General features: G+C 57.3%; 1 protein-coding gene across 18 annotated transcripts in view; it reads left to right on the top strand.

Annotated features, from left to right (window-relative positions):
* HSPG2 (heparan sulfate proteoglycan 2) overlaps positions 1 to 26,669 on the top strand; it is a 99,469-nt gene that overhangs the window by 24,264 nt on the left and 48,536 nt on the right. For 11 of the 18 annotated variants that reach the window (XM_045476022.1, XM_045476020.1, XM_045476013.1 and 8 more), the window contains exons 2-19: positions 9,579 to 9,714; positions 10,335 to 10,379; positions 16,213 to 16,322; positions 16,419 to 16,477; positions 16,765 to 16,925; positions 18,210 to 18,260; positions 18,675 to 18,803; positions 19,034 to 19,288; positions 19,365 to 19,484; positions 21,214 to 21,345; positions 21,508 to 21,652; positions 21,746 to 21,897; positions 21,993 to 22,139; positions 24,549 to 24,712; positions 25,012 to 25,191; positions 25,291 to 25,487; positions 25,582 to 25,729; positions 26,395 to 26,522. In XM_045476022.1, coding sequence (XP_045331978.1) covers positions 9,579 to 9,714; positions 10,335 to 10,379; positions 16,213 to 16,322; positions 16,419 to 16,477; positions 16,765 to 16,925; positions 18,210 to 18,260; positions 18,675 to 18,803; positions 19,034 to 19,288; positions 19,365 to 19,484; positions 21,214 to 21,345; positions 21,508 to 21,652; positions 21,746 to 21,897; positions 21,993 to 22,139; positions 24,549 to 24,712; positions 25,012 to 25,191; positions 25,291 to 25,487; positions 25,582 to 25,729; positions 26,395 to 26,522 — 2,459 coding nt within the window. The remainder of the gene's footprint in view (positions 1 to 9,578; positions 9,715 to 10,334; positions 10,380 to 16,212; positions 16,323 to 16,418; positions 16,478 to 16,764; positions 16,926 to 18,209; positions 18,261 to 18,674; positions 18,804 to 19,033; positions 19,289 to 19,364; positions 19,485 to 21,213; positions 21,346 to 21,507; positions 21,653 to 21,745; positions 21,898 to 21,992; positions 22,140 to 24,548; positions 24,713 to 25,011; positions 25,192 to 25,290; positions 25,488 to 25,581; positions 25,730 to 26,394; positions 26,523 to 26,669) is intronic. The other 7 variants (XM_045476014.1, XM_045476027.1, XM_045476025.1 and 4 more) reach the window with 1 other exon arrangement.

Below are 26,669 nucleotides of genomic sequence, written 5' to 3'. Positions count from 1 at the left end.
CATATCTTACCTCCAAAGCCCCGCCAAGGGAGAGCTAGCTGGCGGCCATCCGAGGGAAAGGGGTAGGTTTGTTGTGGGTGTTCCCGGTACGTGCTCTGTGAAGCTCTAATCTTATGAGGTCTGCATGAAGAAAGGGTTCCCAGTTAAGCAAGTTTGGGAAATACTAAATAGTTGCTCCCTTCCCCGATCATGCTGTTCAAGACGTCTAGGACTTAGGGAACCAGCTCAGCTTTGTGCCACCAGCCTTTCCCAGATGTGTTTGTTTGCAGGACACCCACCCTGTCCAGAGCTGCTGTGCCCAGGATATTACTCATGAGGAAAGGGGAGAGGGGCACTTCAAGAGGAAGGGGCCCTTCCTTTTATTTCCAGCTCTGTTACCTCCCCTTTTGTCCTGGGTTCGGCCCTGCCTGCCCCTTCCTCCCTCTCCAGGAAGCAGATGAGGAAAGCCCTGGGGGCAGGGGGGGAGCTGGCCTCCTTGGCTGCAGCTGTTGGACTGTCATCCCAGCCTGTTTTTTCCTGTTGCCGATGCCCACGGGAGCAAGCAGGAGCAGAGTGACCGCGGCCTGGTGGCCTGGCCACCTTAAGCAAGGCCCTGGAGCCGGAGCTGCGGCCCTGCTCGCTGCTGAGACCCCCACCCACTCCCTGAGATGCTGGTCCGCGCAGGGAGCAGGTGACCAAGGGCAGCTTCTTGTCCCCTCAGAGACGGGGCTCCCTGGCCGGAAAGCCCCAGGCATCAGAAATGGCAGGAGGAGGGCTCAGGTAGTATGGAGTTCCTGGTTGGAAACCAAGGGTCTGGCTCCCAGTCTCAGCTCTTCCAGCTCTGTGACTCTGGGCAAGCCGTCTTTCTGAGACTCGATCTCTTCATTTGTAAACTCCTTCCATTCATTAACTTAAAAAGTGTTATCGAGCTGCTGCCACATAATTTGTAGGTACTGGGGGTACAGCAGTGAGTGCAATGGACAAAGTCCCTATCTTTGCGGAGCTGATGCTCCAGTGGGGGCGACAGATGATAAACAGATGAGCACGTAAACATAAGTAGAGTGTAGATGGTGAGATGCTATGAAGCAGGGTAAGGGAGGTGACAGAGAGCCAACTAAGAGATTCTGGACCTGGGATGTGGTCAGGGTGGGTCTCTGTAAAGGTGACACTTGAGCAGAAATGAGAGGAAGAGGAGGGGTGGGCACGTCGGGGGCCGGTGTCCCAAGCAGAGGACGCAGCAAGTACAAAGGTCCTGAGGTAGGCGAGAGCTAGGTGTATTTGAGAACTATCAAGATAAATGTGGCAGGGAGTGGGGAGAGCACGGTAGGAGAGGAGGATAGAGAATTGCGTGTGTGTGTGTGTGTGTGTGTGTGTGTGTAGGTATGTAGGTCACATAGGACTGGTTACCCATAATAAGGGCTTTTCTTTGCATCCTTTGGTGAGTCAAGAGTAGTGGAAAGGCCTAACCCAGTAGGTTCAGGCGGTGGTCATTGTTGTAAGTGATGTCTCACCTCAACAAAAATTTGTAGAACGTTCCCCCACACCCCCGTAAGCCTGGCACTGTGCTAGGGGCTTCATTTCTGAAATCTAGGGGCAGCGACCCCAGAGGGCATGGGCAGGCCCAGCCGGGTTGGTGGGGGCCACGAAAGCCTGCAGATGCTCCAGCGCTCCATGGTAGCAGGGCCACCTGGGCGCCAGAGAATCCGAGAACCACGCCGGGCTGCGGGCAGGAGGCAGGCACGTGAACACCGCCGGTGCTGTTGGCATGAACAGTGTTTGGCAGATAATATTCAAGCCCTGGGGACCTTCTTGCCGGGCGGCCCAGCCCGGAAGCCATGCCCACTTGGCCACCCCCGCCGCCTTGGCGTCACCTGGCACGTGGGTGGGGCAGAGGCATTTCCCAGTGACTTCCTGCTTCTTCCCTCTGAGCTGGCGGACAGCTCATTGAACGCCAGGGGAGGCCCATTCTTGGGGTGTCTGTGGGGCAGGGACTCTGGGGGAGCTGGGCAAACTGGGGCTCTGTGACCAGCACAGCCAAGAGAGACTGCTCTTTTGGTGGAGAAGCCCATTCGGGGCTGTGCACAATCCCACCTCTGGGCCTAACCACGTGCCCGCCCTTCTGCCCGGTGCAGGCACTTTGCCCCTTCTCCACCCAAGACCGTCTTTCAGACCCAGCTGAATTGTCCTTTCCGCCCGGAAGCCTTCGCCAAGCTCGGTTAGTGAGGGGACCCTCCCCTGGGCCCTCCCAGCCCCCTGCCCTTCCTCTGCAGAGTTCTCCATGCACTGTGCTCTCATCACTCGGTTTAATAGTCTGTCTCCCCTAGGAAGACAGAGCTCTGTGTCTACTTCCCAGTTTTATCCTCAGGACCCAGCGCATAGTAGGTGCTCAGTAAGTAAAGGTCAAAGCGGCTTGAATTGAACCTTTTATGGCAGGTCAGATTGATTATCCCCTTTTTACAGGTGAGGAAGCTGAGGCTACCCAGCTAGAAGGTGGCCAAGGTGGCCTGAAATCAGGAATCTCTGAGCAGAGTCCACCTTCTGCCCCACTGGCCACATCTCTGAGACCCATAAGGTGCTCTTAGGTGGCTATGCTGGTAAAAGACCCGTTCAGGCGCAACCCAGCTACCTGTATAGGCAGAGACCATATCAGGCCCACCGGCGAAAGGGCCACGCCTCCCAGAACAAGTCAGCCCCCACTCCCCTTGCCTCTCCCAACAGCCCTGGGAAAGAGTCAAACAAAGCAGGATGTTTCTGTGCCTACATTATCATTGAGGAAACTGAGGCCTGGAGGGATCATTAACCATGTCAGTGATCATGTGATTCGGTCCCATTTTCCCCTGGGATGAGGTATTAGTGGCCTCAATTTTATTCATGGGGAACCGAGGTTCAGAGATCATTCTGGCACTTTCTTGCTGTGTGATCTTGAGCAAATCTCTACTTTCTCTTTCTGAACTTCACTTTCTTCTTGTCTCAGATGGCCTAATTCCCACCTCAGGGTTGTTGGGCAAGTTCACTTGTTCATTCATTCATTCATTCATTCGGTCATTCAGTCGGTCTGTGTCAGCAGATATTAATTGAGCACCTAGTCTGTGTTTTCTGTTTTGAAGATGCAGCAACGATAAAAACAGGAAAATCACTGCCCTCCTGGTACTTTTGTTCACAGCAGAGATGGCTGGTGTGTGGAAGGTGAGCGCGTGTAGTGGGGATTCGCTGCAGTTTGCTAGAAGGGAAGGGTGTCAAGGGGGCTTGTCCACGGCCACATGGTGAGTTTTGGGGCAGAGCTGGGACGAGGGACCCCAGACGTCAGGTTCTCGCTCCGCTGTTCTCTGTTGAACACGGCCCTGGCTGGAATGCAGACTTTCCAGGTCACAAGCCTTGGGGTCAGAAGCAGGGGCCTGAGGGAGTCCTGCCGTCAAACTGGATCTCCACTGCCCTAGCTGTGTGACCTCGGGTAGGTGACTTCACGTCTCTGAACCTCCCTTATCTGTAAACTGGCGGGGGTCGGGGTGTGGGGAAGCACCAGTATCTGCCTTCTGGAGCTGTGGTCTTGCATGAGATAAGCCTTGTAAAAACCTTATCTTGGCACCTGCGTGCAGTGAGCTCTTGATGTGTCTCCACCATTCTCCTTATCTGGGGCATCTGGCCAACTCAGGCTGGAGAAGGTCCTGCACCTTGGGAGCCTGAGTGTGGGAAGCTGGCAGTCCTCCCGAGTGGCACGGGCAGTGTAGGCATGCCAGAGGAGGCTGTGGCCACCTCCTTTCCGGCCCGGCGCCCCTCTTAGCCTGCCAGGGGATTAAAGGCCTTTTGGCCTTTGTGTCGGGCTCACCCGCCCCTGGCAGTTTGCACAACAAAGTGCTGCCCCGACAGATTCCTTCCCTGTTGCCGTCTGCTGCCCATGGACAGGGCACTGGGCAGCCTGGGGGTGGGGCAGGGCACCTTGACCCTGTGTCTGGGGCCTAGGGTGTAGCAGAGCTGGGAGCACGTGTTATGGGGTAACGTGGGAGCCTGTATCATAACAGAGTAGGAGCGTGTCCTTCCCTGGAGATTCGGGGGCCATGGGTGGGGGAGGGGGCCCTGAGGCAGTCTGTGCCGGCAGGAGGCAGGTGGGCAGGCAGGGGCTCGTTCGTCCCCTGCCCCCACGCAGGCTCTGGATTTTGATGGAGTGAGCTCACTCCGGCCCAGATGCCTGGAGCCTTGCCCTGGGCAGCTGCAGGCCCCCTGGGGACTGCGGTGCTCAGACCTTCCTGCCTAGCTGCGTGGGTTGTGGTGGGCTCGGCCCAGCCCGGGTCACGGGGAAGGGGTGATGGGCTGGCTGCCCACGTCGCGGGAATAATGGCTCTGGAGCAGCCCAGAGTCCCCCTGTCGGCCCCGAGTCAACCTCGGAGGAGGCCGATAACTCGAGCCTCGGCACCAAGCTCTGCCGTCACCTCGAGCCTGGGCGCCACCCCTCCAGCAAGCCCAGAGCTGAGGCAGCAGGGCCGGGCCCTGTCCTTCTTCCCAGACTTGGAGGCTGACCCTGGGCCTGAGCCCATGCCCCCCCCCCCCCCCATGCATCACCTCGTGCCCATACCCACCCCTCACCTCTACTCTGTGCCCCAAGCATGGGACTAACTCTAACTTACGCTTACTGAGCACTTACTGTATACCTGAGCGCGTCATGCGCTTTTAATCTCATTTACACTGGTGACCCTCGGTAAGCCTCAGTTTTCTCATCTGCAAAATGGAAATAAAACCCGGGAGTGAAATGTGCATTGGAATTCAGAAGTTTTCAGATTCGAGAAAGGTGCCATCGAACGTGTGAGAGCACAACTCAGAGGAGTCTGGAGCAACACCCCGTAATGAAACACACTAACATTTGCTGCAGCAAAACACTCCCGCTCACCCTAGGTGAAGTCTGGCGCGGAGACAGCCGCCGGTGGAGTCTTCCAGCTCCTACTGTCATCCCTTCGCCGTGCCGTCGTCCTCCTCCAGCTTTCATTTTAGCAGCACCAGAAACTCTTATCTACACAATCCTCACTGAAAACTCCAATCCTTTGAAACCCCCAAACCCTATATCCTGTATCTGTTTCTGCACCTTCCCCTGCACCCCAGACTTTCTCTGCCTTCTCTACCCCTCTCTAATGGCTCGACCTTTCACCTCCAGCCTGGGTTCTTCTCAGCTAGCCTTGGATCCCTCGGCATCCACACCCAGGCCGGGAAAGGAGGGTTCTGGCCTCTGTCCCTTGTCCCAGAGGATCTCTGCGGGACTGGAACCTGGAGCCTCATGTGCATGCTCGTGCCCACCAGGAAGGCCTGGACGCAACCCAGCCTCAGGGAGCTGTCTCGCAAAAGTTCCCCGCCTGTCTGGGTTCCCCCACCTCCTGCCACCCGTTGGGGGGCCATTATGCCCACACCCCTGCCCTAGCAATTGTTCCCAGCACACTAGAACAGTCTTCTGGCCTTGGCCTGTATGAGTCAGCTGCCTCCACTTCCCCCACCAGGAACCTGTTGTGTCTGGAAAATCCTCCTGTCTGCTTGACTCCTTCCTCTCTGGCCCAGGTCTGCCTTCTGGACCCCTCCTTTCCAGTCCCGCCATCCGGCTCCAATGCCTGCCTGAATACTGGGTTCCTCTGGGAGGAAGCCAAGCTTTCTTATAGCCGGAGATGGGCTGGAGGGCAGGAAACCTGAGTTCTATTTCTGCTTTTGACCTGGGAGCCACCGATGGCTCTCCTTGAGGTGTTAGGCATATACTGCGTGGGCTCAGGCTGCTGGCAGCTCAGGTGTCCTGTGGGCCATCCTGGGAGCTGGTTGGGTTGGGGATGGGAACCGGCCAGCCCTGGGTGTCCTGGCCCTGCCCCCTGCTTAGGCCTCAAGGCCAGCCTGGAGGCCCAGCCTCAGCCCTGCCTCTTTTCCTGGTCAGCAGGTGCAGAACCCAGAGGTCCCCTGTGATCTTGGGCAAGTTACTTGGGGGGGGGAGAGGGGGGTGCTATTACCTCCTCTGTGAAAGGGGGCCATTCATACCTGCTCAGCCACCTCAGGCAGTCATCGTCAGGGTCTAATGACCCTAAGTTTGAGGAAATGCTCTGTAAACTGTAAAATAGCACTGTGGTTGAAAGGTTTTGTGGGAATGACTCTCAGTGACCTCGGTCAGTTCTGGCTCAGTGGCAAAAGCTTAGACATTGGAACCAAACCACCAGAGGTCAAGTCCCAGCTCTGCCACCTGCTAGATCTTCAAGCAGATGATCTGACTGCCCCATTTTCCCATCCCTGCAGTGGCCTATTGAACACCTGTAACCTGGGTTAACATTTATAAAAATCCTCAAAGAAGTGCCTGGTATGTAGTAGGTGCTCAATAAATGTTAGGTCTTTCTATTCTCAAGTAGAGCCCAGACTTCCCAGATCTGAATCCAAGTTCTCTTCTACGGTCAAGTCTCAGGCTCCTTTGGGCTCTTTCCGGGAGTCTCATTCCGGTCTGGTTCCATCTCCCCTCCCAGATGTGAAATACAGCTGCTAGAACCTTTTGATCTTCAGCTTTGCACAAATGAAGTCTCTGCTCTTGTTGGCTCAGCCCTTGCTACAGGCCCTGATCTGACCCCAGAGCCTCGGGCCCTGGGGAGGGGGCTGAAAGCAAGGGCAGGCTGGCATGTGGCAGGGCCCATTCCCTGGAGTCCCTGGGGTGGGAGGGCTTCTCTCCAGGCCCCGACATGCTCTGGATTCTCTCACCCCTCTCACTGCAGATGTGTGTTCCTGGCATTTTTTCCAAGTTGAGTCTCACTTTGCTATTTCCTGTCCGGTCTCAAGTCACCTCCCCCCCACCACCCCCGCCCTGGCCTGGGAGAAGCTTTGGACCTTGCTCACCACCAGAGTTTTCCTTTCCAGACGGCAGTGTCTAGGGGATGCTGGGAATCTCTGTGCCCTGTGCATGCCCCCCCTCCCATGGCCTGGCTTGCATGGGGATGGGGAGGGTGTGGGAATGACACAGAGAGAGAGATAGCCCTCCCCAGGTGGGGAGGATCCAAGCCTGCCCCCTCTAACCTCTTCTGCCCGGTGTCTGTGCCCCTATACCAGCCTTAGCCTCACACTCCCCTGAAGTCAGTCAGGGCCTGCTCTGGACCCATCTCCCACCTGGTGGGAACATTACCTTCTACCCATAGCCAGGGAAGGAGGGGGAAGCCTTTTCACGGACTGATCTTGTGGTTCTTAGCCAGTGAGTGCTAGAGTTCTCTCAGCACATGCCAGTTCATCCCTCCCACCTGGCTGAGAAGGGCCCCAGGAATCTGAATTTCTCACCAGCTCCTGGAGATTGTGAAGCTCATTCCTGGAAACAGACCCTGTGGGCATGGTCTAGAGGTCTACTGGCCACCTAGGACTGGGATGGGCATTTGTCTAGAGAGAAGGTAGGGAAGGAAGAGGAACAGGAGGAGGTGTTTGCCCACGGGTTGGAGGGGAAGGGGCACTGGGCCATGGCAGAGAGTAAGGTGTGGGCAACGTAGACCTTATACTACGCTTCGTAGCACTGCAGACGTGAAGGTGACCAAATGGCAACCAGTCGAGGAGGAAGCTCCCAGCCTAGGAAGGGAGATTGCATATAGACTCTGTGGGGGCAGGTGGTACCTCCAAAGCAAGTCAAGTTCAGGAAGCAGCTAGAATTAATAGGTGATGACATTTTTGACCATTCGCTCATTCATTCATTCATTTATTACTTCAGGTAGTTATTGAACATGGGGTGCTGAGAAGGTAGAGATGAATTCATCACAGTCCCTGCCTCCATTCCAATGGAGATACAGATGATTACAGTGTGAGCCCAGAAGCACCCAGAACCCAGCCTGGGTGGGGACAGAGGTGACCATAAAGGGCAAGAGTGAGGAAAAAGTCTCCCAGAGGAGATTTTCTTTGTTTTTTTAATTTTAATTTAATTTTATTGAGATTTTCTTTTTAGGCATCTTTATTGAGGTATAAGTTATATACAGTAAAATGTACCCATTTTAAGTGTACCATTCAATAATGATAAGATGTATATACCCAGGGAACAGTCACTCCAAAAGTTTCCCTTGTGTCCCTTCCCAGTCAGCCTACCCTATCCCCGGTCCCGGGCAACTAGTGACATTTCTGTAACTGTAGATTAGAATTCCCCCCCTCCCCCCCCAGAGTTTCCTATAAATGAGGTCACACGGTATGTAGTCTTTTGTGTCTGGCCTCTTTCGCTCACTGTACTGTGACTGAGTTTCATCCGTGTTGCTGTGAATATCAGTTATTTGTTCCTTTTTCTCATTGATCAGTTGGAGGAGGTGATGTTTACCCGAATTTTGGAGGATGACTTAGCCAGATAAACAAAGCAAGGAAGGGCATTCCAGCAGAGGGACTAGCGTGAGAAAAGGCCAAGAGCTCCAGGACACGGGCTGGGTAAAGTTGGGGGGTGTGGGGAGGGAGAGAGACTGACCGTCTCTTTGTTTTTCTTCTCCTCCTTGGGCCTCTCTCCTGCTGCCATCACCTTGTCTAGCCAGTGAAGACTAGGTTTTGTTTTCAAAAGCGAGACCATTTCCTTCTGGCTGGGCTGGGCTCTCCAGAGAGGGCTGAGGCCAGGCAGGGCCTGAGACTCTCAGGCCAGGCCATCTGGGGCTGGATGTGCATTACGGGGCCACAGCAAATCCATGCACACTTGTGCTTAGGGGCTCTGGGGTTTCCTTGGTCTCCTCCGGGTTGGTTTTTTCTCTGCGTTAGCTGATAAAACTCCTTTGGCAACATTTCCATCTTGTCTAAGAGGAAAGAGGCATTCACTGCCCATAGCCCGCCCTGAGAAAGGCAGGTGTTGTGGCCACTGGGGCCCTGCTATTCTGGCCTGCAAGGTGCAGGGTCTCAGTAGGCCCTCTGTGGAATGGGAGCTCGAGGTGGAACTTGTGCTGGGCTCAGCATCAGCCTGAGGTCATATAGAGTTGACACCACGCCTGTCCTGCCCCCATTCAGCCCAGCTGTTGGGTCCACCCCCTCGGCTGTGTGCACAGATGAGCTTGTCCGTGTGGCCACAGATGCCAGAGCCAGCTCTCCAACATGGCTGGAATGTGTTCCCCATGGCTTGGAGCTTTGGAAGCCAGGCTGAGGCAGAAAGAAGTGGTTGAGATGGCGTGCGAGGGAGCGGCTATCACAGACGGCAGCTTCGGTGGACTCACCTGTGATTACTGCCTCTGTCCCCCACCCATGCTTCCTCCTGCCTCTGTCCCCCATCTTTGCTGTTCCAGGTCACCCTTTACCTGTCCGTGTCCCCCTGTCTACTACTGCGTATTCCGGATGACCCTTGCCTTCTCCAAAGGAAGAGAGGAGTCAGTCGTCAGTTACCAAAGTGATTTTAACTTTATCATCTGTTTGTTTGAGGATTCATTCAGACTCAGTGAATGCGCAGGGTTGGGCGCTGAGGCCTCCGGGGGCGAATGGAGCTTTCTTTGGCAAAACTGAGTCAAAAATAGTGGTTCAGCCCCAGCTTGACTCTCACAGCCAAACCACGTCTGACTTAACCACTACAGGGCTTTGGGGTAGGACTCTGGGTCCCCCTTGAAGTGAGGGGAGGGATCCTTTGCATGGTGGAGGCTGGAGAATGTGACGGTCGGCTGTGTGATCTCCCACAGGTGACTCATGGGCTGCGGGCGTATGATGGCTTATCTCTGCCCGAGGACGCAGAGACAGTCACGGTGGGCCGGGCCGGCAGGAGCTACTCAGACATCTCTGATGACGAAGACTTGCTGGCTGACGATGCCTCTGGAGGTGAGCAGAGGGTTCTGGTGGTGCGGAGTGGAGGAGGTCAGGGGTGGAGCCAGGGTTCTCCCCCCACCCCACCATCCCCGGTCCTTAAAGAGGCCCCAGGAAGCTTGCCCAAGGGGGTGCCTCAAGAGATGGGCTGAGAGCCGTGTGCATCCTAAGCCCTGGTCCCAGTGACCCCAAGATCCTCCACTTAGAACCTGTGTGACCCTGCTGGCTCACAGGGCCGGTGGCTGCTCCTCTGCCACTGCTGTGTCCTCATAGCACAGGAAGATCGGGACTCGCAGGGAGGCGGGAGACGAGGCATAGTAGAGGACAGTTCCCGCCTCCCCTTACCACACCTCCTCCTGGCCCGGTGGCGAAGGCCAGTGTGACGGGGCCCCTTCCACCCCAGCACGGACAGACCATCAAGGCCCCTCACCGTGCAGCCTTGACCCACACCCTCTCTGGTGGAGGCTTCCACGCTGACTTTCACAAGCCGGCATCCCTGGGCAGTGGGGAGGACGCAACAGCTCTGTGCTTCCATGCCCTTCCGCACGGCGTGCCGGGTGCCCCAAACGGTGCTTGGCACCCAGTCGGTACTCAACAAGAACTCGTTGCTGCATAAGTCTCTCTTCTGCTTGCAGATGGCCTGGGTAGTGGGGAACCAGGCAGCGGGGACTTTCAGATGGGTAAGTTGCTGAGGGCCCCCATCCTGCCCCCTGGGCAAGGTCTTCCCCGCCGCAGGGGTCCCGTCTCTGGGGCTGAGGGCCTCGAGGGCTTCGTGGGCCTGCCGTGCAGGTGGTTTTATACTTGCTGAGCAACAGTCATGTGGACTGGCTGGCAGGTCCCTGCAAGGTTGGGGACAGCCAAGCTCTGTGGTCATCTGCGCCACAGGGACAGGGCTGAGCGCAGCAGGCAGGAAGCGCCCACGTGTAACAGGTACCCAGAATAGCAAAATTCCCGTCTCCCAGCACAGCTCAGCTGGGGGGTCCCTTCCTCGATCCCTTCTTGGGGGTGTTGAGCTGGGGACCCCAGGCAGGGGTGGGCAGATAGAGGCGCTCTGTGGCATAGGACATGTGGGCAGGCCGACGGAGCTGGCAGAGGGTGGGGAGGGACCCTGCCTTCGGGTTGGGTCCTCTGGGAAGCCAAGGGTTCCTGGGTTGGAGAAGAGGGCTGGGCTTCGTGGAGAGAAAGAACCAGGCCTCCAACAGCTGCTCCTTCCATTGGCACTTGGTGCACAGTGGAGCCAGGGCCAGGCCAGCACTGGGACTCAGTCCCTGCCTCCTCCCAGCCCAGGATTCTGGGTAGAGAAGGAACTACCCAGTGACAAGTCCCCGAAGCTCCATATGGTTCCTGCTGCCTTCTCTGGAAGCCAGCGCTGAGCACTCTGCCGTCAGGGCCAAGCATGGAGCTCGGCTCAGGCGGACCACTGGGTGGCCTCACTGCATCCAGGGCCGCCTACAGTGACACGCCTGTACTTCTGCAGGGGTGGGGGTCGCCTCCCTGTGTGACTGGTGCATCAGGGGCATCCAAATGCGAGGGGGTCGTGTCCTACCTGCCAACGTGCAGACAGGAGGGTTGGCCCCTAGGTGTCCTGGTCCTGGCTGTGACCTCCCAGCACCCGGGACTCAGAGCCTGCCTGAAGCTTTTCCACATGTAGGTCTTTCCAGCGCTGCAGGATGCCTGGGAGCTGGGCGGGGCCTGTGCACACATCCCACACCCTAGAATGGACTGTGCTGATGCATCGCTGGGAGCTGCCTCTTGCTAAGCCAGGCCTGTCTGCTGAGGCCCTGGTCCGGTCCGTACTGTCCATTTGGAAACATCCACGGCCCCTCCCCTGTCCACCGCGGCAGCTCTGCCCTCTCTGAGGGGTTCTTGCCAGCCCGCCTCCCCTGTGAGATGCAGCTGTGAGGACAGGGGGGGTCAGAGGTAGGGGAAGGGGTAGGGATGGGGGAGCAGCAGCTGGGAAGGGCCCGTGCTTGCGAGTGGGGCCTCTCCGTGGGAAGACACAGGGCCTTAGACCCTCCAGGCCCAGCCCTGGCGCTGGCCTGCTGCCCTTGGGGCAGGTCCAGGCAGCTGGGCTGAGTCTAAGCCCTGGAGACAGCAAGTGAGTTTCCCAGCCTCTCCGTGTGCCCGCTTCGGCCTTGCCCAAGGGTAGTGCCTTCCCTGCGCTGGGAAGCAAGGGCCATCCTGACCAAGATGGGGCCACACCTGGCTATGCCCCTTGCCTGGGCTCTGGCCCAGCCCCACACCCTGGATCCTAGCCTCTGAGATAGTAGCCCCCCCCCCCCCCGCCACTTCCCTCACGTAAGGCTGTGGCTGCTGCAGCTCGCCCCAGCCCTGCCCCATCACCCCCCCCCTTTTGTGTGCCGGTACCCCCACCCGAAAGACAAGCCCCTGGCTCTGACTCCTCCCTGCGACCCCTGCCCACCTCCCCTCACCCAGTTTTTTCCATCTTCTGACCTGTCTCTCTGTTTCCACTCTTGTCTGGCCTGTCTCCTCGTCTCCTGCTCCCCTCCTCCCCTGCCTTGGGCTATCTCTCTCCTCTTTGTATCTGTCTCATCTGTGCATCATCCTGTCTCATTCTGTATCTCTCTCTCTCTCTTTCCCTCTCTCCCTTCTGCCTCTGTTTCACCCTTGCTCTCGTTCTTCCTCTGCTTCCTCTCTGCTTCTCTGTCATTTTCTTCCTCTGTCTCTTTCTGTCTCTTCATGTCTCCGTCTTTCCCTTTGGTTCCCTCCACCTCCCTTGCAGTCTCTGTCCCTCCTGGCCCCTCTCACTGTGGCTCTGCTCTGCAGGCCCCGGCCAGGCCACCCTCCTGTGGCTGGTGAGGAATCTTCTCCCAGTAAGTGAGGCCAGACAGCCTGGGGGGAGGCTCCCTCTGTCCCCCCCCCCCCCCCATTCCCTCTCCCGGCTCTCACTGCGCTGTCCTTTCTCCCTCTCCTCTTCCTCCTTAGCTTGCACTTTGTCATACATGAGGCTCAGAGGCAACTTTCTTTTTGGGAGTGGGGACCTGGTCGGCCCCTGCCCAGGACACAGCCAGGCCCCATCTGGGCTTCCAGGCCTAAACACGATGGGCGGGGACCCTGGCATTCTCCACCCCCGCCCCACCAGGCACTGCTTGGGCTGGGACGGGTACAGCAACCCCTCAGGGAGCAAGGCCCTAGAGGCTGGAGGTGACGGGTACCCGCCTCAGGACTGGCTGATGCTGGGCCCACCCAAGAGACCCAGGGCTTCCGGGTGTGGGGTTCAGGGGCCTGGGTATATGGTGGACGAGTTCCATTGAGCAGGGAGTTGGTGAGATAGTCTGCCGCGGGGCTGGCGTGGTCAGGTGTGTGTTCCTCACCCCCACCTGGGTGCAGGCACTTCCTGGCCCCCTGCCCCTCCAGCCTGTGGCTCCAAGCGGGCTGTCTGGATGAGATCAGAATGAGGGCCAGGAGGGAGAGCGCTGGCCGGGGCAGGCACCCAGAGCACACCCATCCCCAGGCAGCTTCACTCACTTACGGTACCTTCGGTTCTGGGGGCTGTTCCTAGAACAGAGCGGGCTTTACCTTCTGCCCCAACCCTCAGGCTCTGGCCACAGGGAGGCAGTTCAGGGTGGAAGAGGGAGGATGCTCGCCCTGACCCACCCCTGGTCTTGGAGAAGGCGGGGGTGGGGTCAGGCAGGAGGGTCCGAGCCCTTCCCAGGGCCTAGGAGAAAGGGGCTTTGTGGCATCCCGGCCCCCTCCCCCAGGAACGGGCACATTCCTGGGCAGAGGCCCGGCCTCCTCGCCCGCGCTGGGCCATGGGGCTGAGGCCAGGGGCTGGGCTGGGGGACTCTCAATGGGCCTCTGTGCCTGCTCACAAGGGGCCTCTGTGGCTGAGCCCTCGGCCTCCACGCTCGGGCCCACAGAGCCCCACCCACCCGGCACCCAGGAGCCCAGCCCAGCACAGGGCAGCGCTGCCTTCACAAGCACCCTCTCTCGGTGTAGGAGCCCACTCCTGCCCCTTGCTCAGCACCCCACCCCGACCCCGCAGGGCTTGCTTAGCCCAAGCCACAGAGGGAGAACATTCTTGCTGGGGGGTGGGGGTCGTGTGCCCATGTGCACCCAAGAGAGTGAAGTGGGAGGAGGTCACAGGGCTGTGAATGGCAATTTTACTCCAGAAGCTAAGCTTTTAACCACTAAGCCACACTGCCTCTCATATAGTAATGGCTCATGTTTTATTACACACCTACTATGTGCCAAGCTCTGTTCTAAAGCACTTACATATTTAACTCATTTGTAACTCATTATCTTGGCACTTATAATTAACACCTAAGTTCATGAACGTTATTAAGATTTAATGCATTAAAAACCTCGTACAGGGTTCAAATCTTGGCTCAGTCGGTTAAGCGTCCGACTTCAGTTCAGGTCATGATCTCACGGTTCATGGGTTCAAGCCCCATGTTGGGCTCTGTGCTGACAGCTCAGAGCCTGGAGCCTGGAGCCTGCTCTGTGTCTCGCTCTCTCTCTGCCCCTCCCTGGCTCACACTCTGTCTCTCTCTCTCTCTCTCTCTCTCTCTCTCAAAATTAAACACTAAAAAAATAATGATAACAGGGGTGCCTGGGTGGCTCAGTCTGTTAAGTGTCTAACTTCAGCTCAGGTCATGATCTCGCGGCTTGTGAGTTTGAGCCCCGTGTCGGGCTCTGTGCTGACAGCCCGGAGCCTGGAGCCCAACTTCAGATTCTGTCTCCCGCTCTATCTCTCCCCTGCTCACACTCTGTCTCTCTCAAAAATAAACATTAAAAATTTTTTTTTTTTAAATCTTGTATATAATGCTCAGGAAACTGTGTGTGCACGTGTGTACGTGTGTGCATGTATGTGTGTGTGACTCATTTGCAGCTTGTATTAACTTGTACAACTTCCGTATGAACTCACGAACGTGAGATTTAATACATATAAAACATCTTTATACGGTAGGTGCTTAAGAAACAGTTGTATGTGTATGCTCACACCAATCTGATATGTGTTTATTGTCTGTCATTTAATAGGCACCTGCTATGTGCCAGACTCTGTTCTAAACACTTATACATATTTAAACTTATTTGTAACTCATTAACTTGGCATTTATAATTAATACCTAAGTTCATGAATGTTCTAAAATTTAATACGTGAAAAATCTTGTACAGGGTGCCTGGGTGGCTCAGTCGGTTAAGCATCTGACTCTTTTTTTTTTTTTTTTTTAAGCATCTGACTCTTGATTTTGGCTCAGGTCGTGATCTCACGGTTTGTAGGATCGAGCCCCATGTCAGGCTCTGCGCTGAGAGCATGGAGCCTGCTTGGGATTCTCTGTCTCCCTCTCTCCCTGCCCCTCCCCTGCTCACACTCTCTCTCTCTCTTTCTCAAAATAAATATTTTTTTTAAAATCTTGTACATAATAGGTGCTCAAGAAACAGTTTGTGTATGTGTAACACACTAGTCTATGTGTGCCATAGGCATATGATATGAATTGAACTCATGTTCATATGAACTCATGAACATTATGAGGTTTAATGTGAATAAAATGTCTTGTATATAGTGGGTTCTTAGGAACAGTTGTGTGTGTATGCTCACATCAATCTGATATTCATCCCTCGTGTATTAGGCGCCCACTGTGGGCCAAGCACTAACTCTGGGGATACAGAGGTGAATGAGATGCAGGTTGCCCTCTCATCAGGTTTATTCTAGGGGTAGTGAAAGCGACCACAGGTTCTGATTCTCCAGCACTTGCCCTGTGCCAGGTGTCACAACACTGTGCATGGGGAGATGTGCGTGTAAGCACGAGGTCATTTATTCCCTACAACCACCCAGGGTGGTAAGTGTAATTAGCATCCTCATTCGACCGAGGAGGAAACAGAAGCTCAGAGAGGTGAGGTCAGTGCCTGTGGTGTGGCTGACCTCAGAACCCCTGGTTTTCACATGATACTCTACAGTCCGTGCGTGACCAGGCAGGATCGACACAATGCAGGAGGGAAGGTGTTCTGATGGAGGAAGCACAAGGGAGGGGGGGTGGTCCTGAGCAGGGGTCTCTAACCCAGCCGGGGTTGGAGGGTGGAGGCCAGTTCAAGTGCTCTTCTTGGAGGAGGTGATGGCTGAGCTGAGAGCCCTGAGGGATGACTAGAACCAGCCAGGGAGGAGTGGGAGGCATGTCTCGGTCCCTTGTGGGTGACCCCTATGCCAGGCCAGCCTCCTCTGGAAGCCAGTTCTTCTTGTCCAGCCTTCCTCTGTGCCGCCGGGGGTCTCTTCTGCACCATCACTTAGTTTCTGCGTCAGGCTACTTTCCCGTTGGCTGAGGCCCCTCACTTATGGGTGGGGCCTCGGCTTTGACCCTGGGCAGGCCTGCCACAGCCACTGTGACCAGTGCTCGTACGGGCAGTGCAGGGCATGTCTGTGGGCCCACGGGCGCGGGCTGGGCCAGAGGCCGCTGGAGACCATCCCCAAATCTCCACCCCCTGGCCCAGCGGCCCGGGGCCGCCATATGCCAGGCCAGATCCCTCCTGGTGACAGCCCGCTCCTCTCTGCAGTTTATTTCCGGGCCCTGGTAAACTTCACTCGCTCCATCCGCTACAGCCCTCAGCTGGAGGATGCGGGCTCCGAGGAGTTCCGGGAAGTGTCCGAGGCTGTGGTCGACACGGTGAGGTGAAGGGGCTTGGGCGCTCCCCAAGGGTGAGGGGCGGGACAGGATGGGGTGAAGGTATCTGGAGGCTGACGGTGCCGTGTCACTCTGCAGCTTGAGTCGGAGTACTTGAAGATTCCCGGAGACCAGGTTGTCAGTGTGGTGTTCATCAAGTGAGAAGGGTCCCCTGGGGGGCCGGTCAGGGAAGGGAAGGGTGACCTGGAGGGAGGTGACAAGGAGGGGAAGTAAGAGACGCCTAATGAGGTGGATCTCGGTCAGTGGAAGGTCAGGAATTTGGGGAGACCGTTGAGACCTTAAATTGCCCGGCTTGGGTTCCAGGCTGTCTGGGAACAGGCAGAGTCAGGAGATCGGGCCTGAGCCTCAGGCAGGGGGCGGAGGGAGGAGCTGAGGCTGCAGGTGCTTTTCTCATCCTGCTCCCCTGCCCCATCCCCATCCCTAGGGAGCTGGACGGCTGGGTCTTCGTGGAGCTGGATGTGGGCTCCGAAGGGAATGCAGACGGGGCTCAGATTCAGGAAGTGCTTCATACCGTCATTTCCAGCGGCTCTGTTGCCTCCTACATCACCTCTCCCCAGGGATTCCAGTTCCGGCGCCTGGGCACAGGTAAGCCCATCCTGGGACCCGGAGTGCTTCTTTGTTCCTCCCAGTGTCCCCTCTGTGGGCTCCTCTGGCTTGGGGCCTGTATACCACTAGGGACAGGGAGCTCACTACCTGAGTCTGCCCCATCAGTCTCTGTGCAGTCCTGGCTTGGGTTGAGTATAACCTGTTTCCTCTAGCATGTACCAGATTATGTTTTTTAATTAAAAAAAAAAATGTTTTAAGTTTATTTATTTGTTTTGAGAGAGAGAGCGAGAGCACAGGCAGGTGAGGGGCAGAGAGAGAGAGGGAGAGAGAGAGAATCCCAAGCAGGCTCCGTGCTGTCAGCGCAGAGCCTGATGGCACAGGGCTCGATCTCACAAACCGTGAGGTCATGACCTGAGCCGCAATCAAGAGTCGGATGCTTAACCAACTGCGCCACCCAGGCGCCCCTAACATGTACCCGGTTAGATTTCATCTCCGCTCGCTCACTCTGTCTCTCTCTCTAGACCTCTGTAGACTGACAATAGGTAATGATTCCTTTCTGCATATAGAACTTTCAGATACAAACGCGTTTGCCTTTAATAATAACCAACAAATGTTTACCGAGAGCTGACTATGTGCTGGGCGCTCAGTAAAGCCCTTGTATCCAGCCTCCGTCCAGGCTTCATAATTCCTGTGAAGTAGATATTTCTCTTATTTTAGACGTGAGGGGGCTGAGGCCCAGGAAGGACAAGTGGCTTGTCCCAATTCACATAGGCATTGGTGGAAAAGCCAGAACTTCCACAAAGCCCCATGTCTGTGCCAGTCGAGCACAGCACCTGAGGCTCAGCGAGAACAAGAGAACGGCCCCCGGTCACACAGCTATCGGATGCAAAGGCCTGGCCTTTGAGCTCTCGGTCAGCTCAGGTTTCTTTGCACGGCACCCCCCACCCCCAGGCTCCTACTTTGACTCCCTGAGTCTTGGCTTCTCCAAGCCAGGCAGGCCCCATTCATTCCCCCACAGGCTCCGTTTCTCGGAGCCGTCACCATCCCTGAGTCGGGAGACCCAGAGCTGAACAAGAGATCGGAAGAAGACAGTGTAGCCATCGCCTCTGTCATTCGGCACATAAATCCCCAAAGAATGCACCCAGAGATCAAGTTTGCTCTTCCCCGGGCCCAGACCGGAAGATGGCTGGGGCCCAGCCCTCTCCTCCCCACTTTTCAGTGGGCCTTCCTGGTTAGGGATGGTGGGATGGGCCTGGCTCGGCCCTGCAGCCCACGGCTCCCAGGTCCCAGACGGGACGGTGCTGATCACACCTTCCTTTCCAGCACAGACACCCCCGCCCCCTCCGGCCGCCGTGGCGGCCGCGGTGACACCAGGTGAGAGTGTAAGCCAGACCTAGGCCCGGCCAGGTACCTGGAGAAGTTCATGGACGGAGGGAAAGGAAGGATGAGGGCGAGATGGCTGGGCGTGGCCCACAAGCCGCCCTCTCTCCCCTTCCCCTCCGTCCTCACTGGGCCAGGCTGTGGCCTGCACGTGTGTGATGTGGTGGTTGCATGCGTGTGGCTTGCTAACCGTGTGTGGGGTTTATGGAAGGGATGGCTGCGGCCACCGCCACCCGTCCCCTATCCCACGTGTGCCGTGACGTGTCCACCGTGTGCCCTCTGCCTCACTTGAGTCTGCCGGACACAGGGCGCTGAAGCCCCCTGCCAGCCACGCGGTGCCTGTGCTGCCCATGACACCTCCCGCCCCCCTTCCCACCGTGCCCCTCTGACGCCCTCCAACCCCCACAGTGCCCCAGTTCTCAAGAGTCTGCACCGAGGCCGAGTTCGCCTGCCACAGCCACAACGAGTGTGTGGCTCTGGAGTATCGCTGTGACCGGAGGCCCGACTGCAGGGACATGTCTGATGAGCTCAATTGCGGTGAGGGGCCGGCCGGGGCCACAAGTGGCCCGAGACACCGGGCAGGGCCGGGGTACCCCTGGGCCTCCGTGTCAACCGTGAGGGTTTGGTGCGGGCGGGGGGCTCTGAGGGAGGTGGGCAGGAGGACAGGGTGGGGGCACCGTGTGTGGCAGGGAGGTACAGGGAGGGCCTGGGCGGTGTGGGGGCCGGGGCCGAGGACCGTGCCAACACCAGGAGGGCTCTGTCCACAGAGGAGGAGGTCCCAGCGGTCAGCTCCGTGTCCCCCACTCTGGTGGAGACCCCACCGCCGGTGCCCTGGCTGGAGGCAACCACCATTCAGCAGCTGCCGGGCACCCCTGCTCCGCAGCCTCTGCTCCCCGGGATAGCCAGGCCTGTGCTCTGCGGGCCCCACGAGGCCATGTGCCACGACGGGCAGTGCATCCCCAAGGACTACATCTGCGACGGGCAGGAGGACTGCAAGAACGGCAGTGATGAGCTGAACTGCGGTGAGGACCCAGGGTGCGGGAGTCGCGGGGCTGGCAGGGGGCAGGGCCGCTGGCTGAACCCGGCCTGGTCCCCCAGGTCCCCCCCCGCCATGCGAGCCCAATGAGTTCGCCTGTGGGAACGGGCACTGCGCCCTGAAGCTGTGGCACTGTGACGGCGACTTTGACTGTGAGGACCGCACCGATGAGGCCAACTGCCGTGAGTGTCCTGGGGTCCATCCGGGCCCTATTTCCCCTGCTCTCTCTGGCTGAGTGTGAAGGCCCTGGGGACAGACTGGAGGGTCTTTCTCTCTCTGACCCCAGCAGCGAGGGGTCTCGGCTCTGAGCTGAACTTGGTAGGGAATCACTGTGGCCAGACTGCCTGTGGCTGATGGCTCCTTGTTTCTTTTCTTTAGTTCAGTACCATTAATCTTCTCTTGGTTATTTATGCTTGGGTATAGGTCAGACAAGTGGCTGAGAGGGCTTCATACCCCAATGTCCCCTGATGATCGGACTCTTGGCAGGTGAGGGAGTCAAAGCCTTTCCCGGACAAGTGTAGAGGTTCTTCACATAGAGCTAGTTCTGAGTTTTTTAGACATCCATCTGCCCAGCTCTCTGTCATCTCCCCATTCAGCCATCCATCCATCGTTCATTGGTCCATCCATCCATTCCCCCAACTGTCTGTCCCATCGGCTGTCTGTTCTCATAGCTCTTCATCCACCTGTCCGCCCGTCGACCCAACATCCTTCCTTTCTCTTATCCATCCTTCCAACCAACTGTCGGACACCCAACTATCCACCCGGCTGACGTCCATCCACCTAGTCAATGTTAAGGACATTATAACAGCTGATGGGTGAGGCTGGAGAGACAAACACCCTATCGGGTAGCATCTGAGCGTCCTGTCCTGCTGGAGATTGTTAGTCTGAGATTGACGATAATCTTCAAACCATTTCTCTGTGATCCCGGATCACATGTTGACATTCCTACGGTCCTGTCCACTGGTAGCTCCTCGCCTTCCTCTCTACCTTCCCTGCCCCACAGTCCACACTGGAAAGAAGCGGCAGCGGGCCACTTGTTAGGATGTCCTTCCTGTGGCTCGAAGCTTGTCTGACGAGACAGCCCCTTGGGAAAGAGAAGTAATTGAGGGCTTTAGTTGAAAAGCACTTCTCATCTGGGGAAAAGACCCAGGAGACCAAGTCCTGGTTGTCAGAGCCCTGAACAGAGAACGTGAAAGCTAAGTGGCTTTGGGGGCTCAGAGAGCGTTGGGACAGAAACCCCAAGGTGGTCGGTAGATAGCTGCCTCCTGGCCTTCTCTCACTTCCTTCTCTGCAGATGTGTGGCCTCCTCTCCTACGCCACTCTGCCTTCTCTGTCCCCGTCCGTGTGTCTATCTTAAGGTCAGTCTCCCTGAGGAAGAGTGTCAGTCCCCCCCTACTACAGATGCCTCGGGCCCAGCCCTGGTGCCAGGCCGACTTTAGGCCTCTGGCCAGTCCACAGGTGGCCGCCTCAGGTCAGGGGCCACCCCAGGCCAGAGGGGACAGAGCAGCGAGGTTCGGGCTGTGGCAGGGTCCCTTGCCAGGCCTTTCTGATAGAACTGCACCAGGTCTCACCTGGTGTCTGGGGATCCGGCCACTTTGCCTGTGCCTTTGACAGAGGTCTTGTGCTTGTGAGGGTGGCTGGATGTGGGAGTTGCTGAATGACTCTAACGTGCCAGGTATGTGTCTGTTTTGGGGAACGCAGGTGGAGTGAGTGGTGAGGACAGGGAACCGTGATGAGCCATTTGATGGCCGACTAGTGACGGTGGGCAGTGTCAGGGCAGCTGTGTGTCACAAGGATGAGATGAGGGAGTGACCCTGGGGACACCAGGGAAGGTGGGCAGGTAGGGAGTGGGAGTGGTCCCCCCCCTGAGGGCAGGGCCTGCTGCCCACACCCCCTGGCTCTGTCCCCTAGCTGCCAAGCGCCCCGAGGATGTGTGCGGGCCCACGCAGTTCCGCTGTGTCTCCACAAACACGTGCATCCCAGCCAGCTTCCACTGTGATGAAGAGAGTGACTGTCCCGACCGCAGTGATGAATTTGGCTGCAGTGAGCAGGGGCGGGGGGGGGGGGGGCCGTGGTGGGGGGCGGGGGGGTGTTGGCAAACCACCGGCCCCAGTGCCCGCCGTCCACAGTCTCAGCCCTTCTCTCCTCCCCCACTCCTCCTCCCTGTGTCCTTCATACCCCTCACTCCTGCTCTGGTCTCTCCAGTGCCCCCACAGGTGGTGACCCCTCCCCAGGAGTCCATCCAGGCTTCCCGGGGCCAGACAGTGACCTTCACCTGTGTGGCCATTGGCGTCCCCACCCCCATCATCAACTGGAGGCTTAACTGGGGCCACATCCCCTCTCATCCCAGGTATGGCTCTGAGCCCGGGCAGGCGCTGGAGATGTGGGGGGCGCTGGGCCAGTGGCCCTGGCCTGACCCCACCTCTGTCTCGGGGCCCTCCAGGGTGACAGTGACCAGCGAAGGAGGCCGTGGCACACTGACCATCCGTGATGTGAAGGAGGCAGACCAGGGCGCCTATACCTGTGAGGCCATGAATGCCCGGGGCATGGTGTTCGGCATTCCCGACGGGGTCCTGGAGCTCATTCCAAAGCGAGGTACGGCCAGCGGGCACACGGGCCCTGGGGGGGCTGGTGGGGCCAGGGCTGCTTGCTGGTGACCAGCCGCAGCCCATTCCCATGCCACCCAGCAGGGCCCTGCCCCGACGGGCACTTCTACCTGGAGCCCAGCGCCTCCTGCCTGCCCTGCTTCTGCTTTGGGGTCACCAGCATTTGCCAGAGCAGCCGCCGCTTCCGAGACCAGATCCGGCTCCGCTTTGACCAGCCCAATGACTTCAAGGGTGCGTTGGTGGGCGGGCAGGTGGGCAGGCGCTGTGGTGGGCTTGGGGGGGAGGCAAGAGGGCAGATATGGGAGCACAGCATGTGCGGGCAGATGGGGCCGGGTTCACGGAGGGACGCAGGGTCTCTGAAGAAAGGCTGAGCCCTGTAAGAACAGCACTTGAGGGCAAACAAACGTTTTAGGAAAAGCCACATCCACACTTGACGTCTGCCCGCTTTGGGTTATGAAGAGGATGGGCTCTGGGGCCAGATTCCTTGTTTAAATTCTGATACTCCCTTACGAGCTGGGTGCCCATGGTCAAGTTGCTGTCTCGTGTCTCAACGTTCTCATCTACGAAATGGGGATAAAATAAGAACTATCTACCCCGCGTTGCTGTAAGGACTTAACGGGTTAATACAGATAAGCCATGCTCATCCATGGTCAGTGCCCTGTCCATGTGCCCTGGTGTCATCGTCACCATCCTCGTCATCCTCATCCTGAGAGACTGAGAGGTGCCAGTGTCCCCAGAGCCGAAGAACCAGGCTTTGGCATCTTCTTAGCCTGGGGCTGACCTCCAGCTGCCCCAATTACTGTCTGTGTGACTGTTGGCTTCTCTAGGCCTGTTTTCCCAAACATAAAGGCAGGAACGCAGTTGGCCTGTGTTCTCTCTGGCAGAATGGCCCAGGCCCAGAAATCACAAGGACCTGGGTTCAAGTCCCAGCCCTCATTTACCGCCTGACATCAGGCTGCCTCCCATATCATTTTCAGCATCACAAAGGATTAAATGCAAGGAGGGGCTTAGATGCCCACCTAGTAAGCACTCGGTCAGTGCTGTGGCTTGACAGTCATTGGACAGCCACTAGCCCTTGCGTGGTCGGAGCTGTCCTTACTCTCCTAAGGTGAGGACCCTGAGGTCCTCTGAGAGACGGTGGGGCCTCCCTAGGGTTACACACGGCTGTTTAGAGGAGAACCGGAACCCAGGCCTGTCTGACTGGAATCAGAATGGTCAGGTTGGGCAGGGATTCCAGCGTGAGCAGGTTGGCCTGTGCGTGGATGGTGACTAGGGGGCAGGAGCTCTGAAAACATCCCTGGAAGGGAGAGAGGAAAGCAGGCCGGGGGAAATGTGGCCTGGTCTTGAGGGCTATGTATGGTCATTCTGCAGGTGAGGGTCTGGATTCATCCGTGGGTACAGGGATTTCATTTACGATCGAGGGGAGAAGCTACTTCCAGACAGATGTAGACTTAGCACAAGGAAGGAATTTCTTGTCTTTTCTTTTCTTTTTAACGTTTATTCATTGTTTGATAGAGAGAGAGAGAGACAGAGCATGGGTGGGGGAGGGGCAGGGAGAGAGGGAGACCCAGAATCCGAAGCAGGCTCCAGGCTCCGAGCTGTCAGCACAGAGCCCGACGCGGGGCTCGAACTCACGGACCGTGAGACCATGACCTGAGCCGAAGTTGGACGCCTGACCAACTGCGCCACCCAGGCGCCCCACAAGGAGGGAATTTCTAAGAGTCAGAACTGTCCAGGGTTGGGAGGGACTGCCTTTGGAGGTAATGACCCCCCCATCCATTAGAGCTGCTCAATGTGGTAGTCGCTAACAACATGTGGCTCTTTAAATTAAAATTAATTAATTAACTTTCTCGGCCACACTCGCCACATTTCAAGTGCCCACAATGTACCATATTGGAGAATACAATGTAGAACATTTCTGTCCTCACATAAATTTCTCTTGGATAGTTAGTGCTGCACTAGAGATCTGGAAGGATGCTGTAGAGAGAAATCGCACGTGTGTGTGTGTGTGTGTGTGGGTGGCAGGGGGGCAATTGGACTAGATGACCCGTCATAATAGTAACAATAACAACAGCTAATTGTTTTTGAGTGCTTCTTTTGTGCCACACTGTTTTATAAGCATTTCATATCAATTTGCTCAGTTTCTCTTCCTAATAACCTTATGAAGCAAACTAGTATTATGTCCATTTTACACATAAGGAAACTGAGGCCTTTTTTCAAACTCCTACATCTGGGGAGGGTGGTTGAACCAGGACTTGGCATCTGTTCTTCAGCCCCGGGTAACTCTCTACTGCCCCCTGAGGGCCGTTCCAACGCTGACAGTCCACGGATCTGTCCTCAAAACCAAAGGCTCTGAGAAGTCCTGCTACAAAGAATCCATTCCCTTGACCTTTTTCTGACCCTGTGGTTCCCAGCTGTCATTCTTCAGCATTGACTTTCCCCAGGGCATGCTTTAGGAAGCACTGCTCCAAAACTGTAGGGAAGAGAAAAACATTTTTAACTTGGCGAAAGCGACTGAAGTTCTCTTTAAATCAGCTTTCTCCCAGAACCTTCCCGTCTTTCTGGCTAACTGCCTTTCAGGGTGGGTATCTCTGGCAGGCATGTGCTGCAGCCCTCAGCCCTCCCTCTTGCCGCCCGCAGGCGTGAACGTAACAATGCCCGCACAGCCCGGCATGCCGCCCCTCTCCTCCACCCAGCTGCAGATCGACCCCGCTGTGCAGGAGTTCCAGCTGGTCGACCTGTCCCGACGCTTCCTGGTGCATGACTCTTTCTGGGCTCTGCCTGAGCAGTTCCTGGGCAACAAGGTGAGGGACCGGCCTGCTGCTCCGGGTGGGGAAAGGGCCAAGCCCCCCTCACAGGCCCTCAACCTGCCTGGGCTCCGCTCCCCTCTGAAGCCGGTGGGCAGCAGGACAGACTCAGCCCTGGAGACCGAGCGTCCCAAAGGCAGAGCCAAGCCCCACCCAGCTCTGCCTCCCTGTGCCCAGCTCTGTGCCAGGCATACGGCGAGCACTAGTCACGGAGGGGCGGAGGAAGGGGTGACTGGACACGCAGCAGGCATCAGGTGTGCCCCCTTCCCTGCCCTGACCGGCCCTGTATCGGCCAGGTGGACTCCTACGGTGGCTCCCTGCGCTACAAGGTACGCTATGAGCTGGCCCGAGGCATGCTGGAGCCAGTGCAGCGGCCAGACGTGGTCCTCGTGGGAGCCGGATATCGCCTCCTCTCCCGAGGGCACGTGCCCACCCAGCCTGGCACGCTGAACCAGCGCCAGGTTCAGTTCTCGGAGGTAGGTGGTGCCCGAGCTCTCGGGGCTGGGCGTGAAGGGGCCGCAGGCTGGGCAGGTGCTAACGCGTGATGCCCCCCACGCACCTCTGTTCATATCTAGGAGCACTGGGTCCATGAGTCTGGCCGGCCAGTGCAGCGGGCCGAGATGTTGCAGGTGCTGCAGAGCCTGGAGGCTGTGCTCATCCAAACAGTGTACAACGCCAAGATGGCCAGCGTGGGACTGAGTGACATTGCCATGGATACCACCGTCAGCCACGCCACCAGCCACGGCCGGGCCCACAGCGTGGAGGAGTGCAGGTGCCTGAGCTGGCAGAGTCCCCAGCCAGGATAGGGGGGAAACGGCAGGGCCCTCACGGTTCCTGTAACCACTCTCTTGGTCCTGTCCCCACAGATGCCCCATTGGCTACTCTGGCTTATCCTGCGAGAGCTGTGATGCCCATTTCACCCGGGTGCCTGGTGGGCCCTACCTGGGCACCTGCTCTGGCTGCAACTGCAATGGGCATGCCAGCTCTTGTGACCCTGTGTATGGCCACTGCCTGGTGAGTGGGGCCAGTTGACCCTCGGACGCTGGCCAGGGCCCGGGAGCATAGATAGGTGGGAGGCCCAAGCTGAGGCCTTTTTGTGCCCATAAGCTTAGCATGAGCCTCTAGAATGGCTGTCCTGGCTGCTAGCTAAACTATCGTGACCTCTGGTTGCATTAACAGAGATAAAATGTCCAGATAAGGGAGGTGAAAGTCCTACTCTCTTCCACCCTGCTCAGAGCATTCCTGGAGAGTACTGTGTTAAAGATCATCCTTAGCAGGGCAGCCCTAAGGGGAAGAAGCCTGGAAATCATATGCATTTCTAAGGAATAGTGGAGGGGGCTGGGATTTTGGAGCTGACCGAAGACAAGGCTCTAGCTACCATCTTCAAATTCCTCAGGAGGTCCGTAAGATAGAAGAAACCGATTCCAGAGGGTTGAAATAGCCAGTGGGTGCAGATTAGAAGAGGGAGGCGGATTTAGGTCAGTATAAGGCAGGCGTTTAGAACCTTCTATGGAACAGGCTGCCCATGTGAAGTGCTGAATTCCCCATGAGGAGGCATGCTGGATGCTCCAGCGCGATGGAGGAGGCGAGGCCAGCCTCAAAGGGCGACCCTCAGAATCCAGTGTGGGGCAGAGGGACTGCTCTGTAGAACCTGAACCACTTCTTCCCCTTCCTCCCAGAATTGCCAGCACAACACAGAGGGGCCACAGTGCAACACGTGCAAGGCTGGTTTCTTCGGGGACGCCACAAAGGCCACAGCCACTGCCTGCCGACCCTGCCCTTGCCCATACATTGACGCCTCCCGCAGGTCGGACCCAGCTCGGGGTGGGGCAGATATGGTGGGGGCAGTGGGCAGTACAGCAGGCCAGGGGCACATTCTGGGCGGGGAGGTGGGATACCCGGGTTCAAATCCTCACCTCGTCACTGACTTCTTCCATGCCCCTTGACCTCTCTG

This window comes from Leopardus geoffroyi, chromosome C1 (genome assembly GCF_018350155.1).
Source record: "Leopardus geoffroyi isolate Oge1 chromosome C1, O.geoffroyi_Oge1_pat1.0, whole genome shotgun sequence".
Classification (NCBI taxonomy): Eukaryota; Metazoa; Chordata; class Mammalia; order Carnivora; family Felidae; genus Leopardus; species Leopardus geoffroyi.
This window is presented reverse-complemented; position numbering and strand designations above follow the sequence as displayed.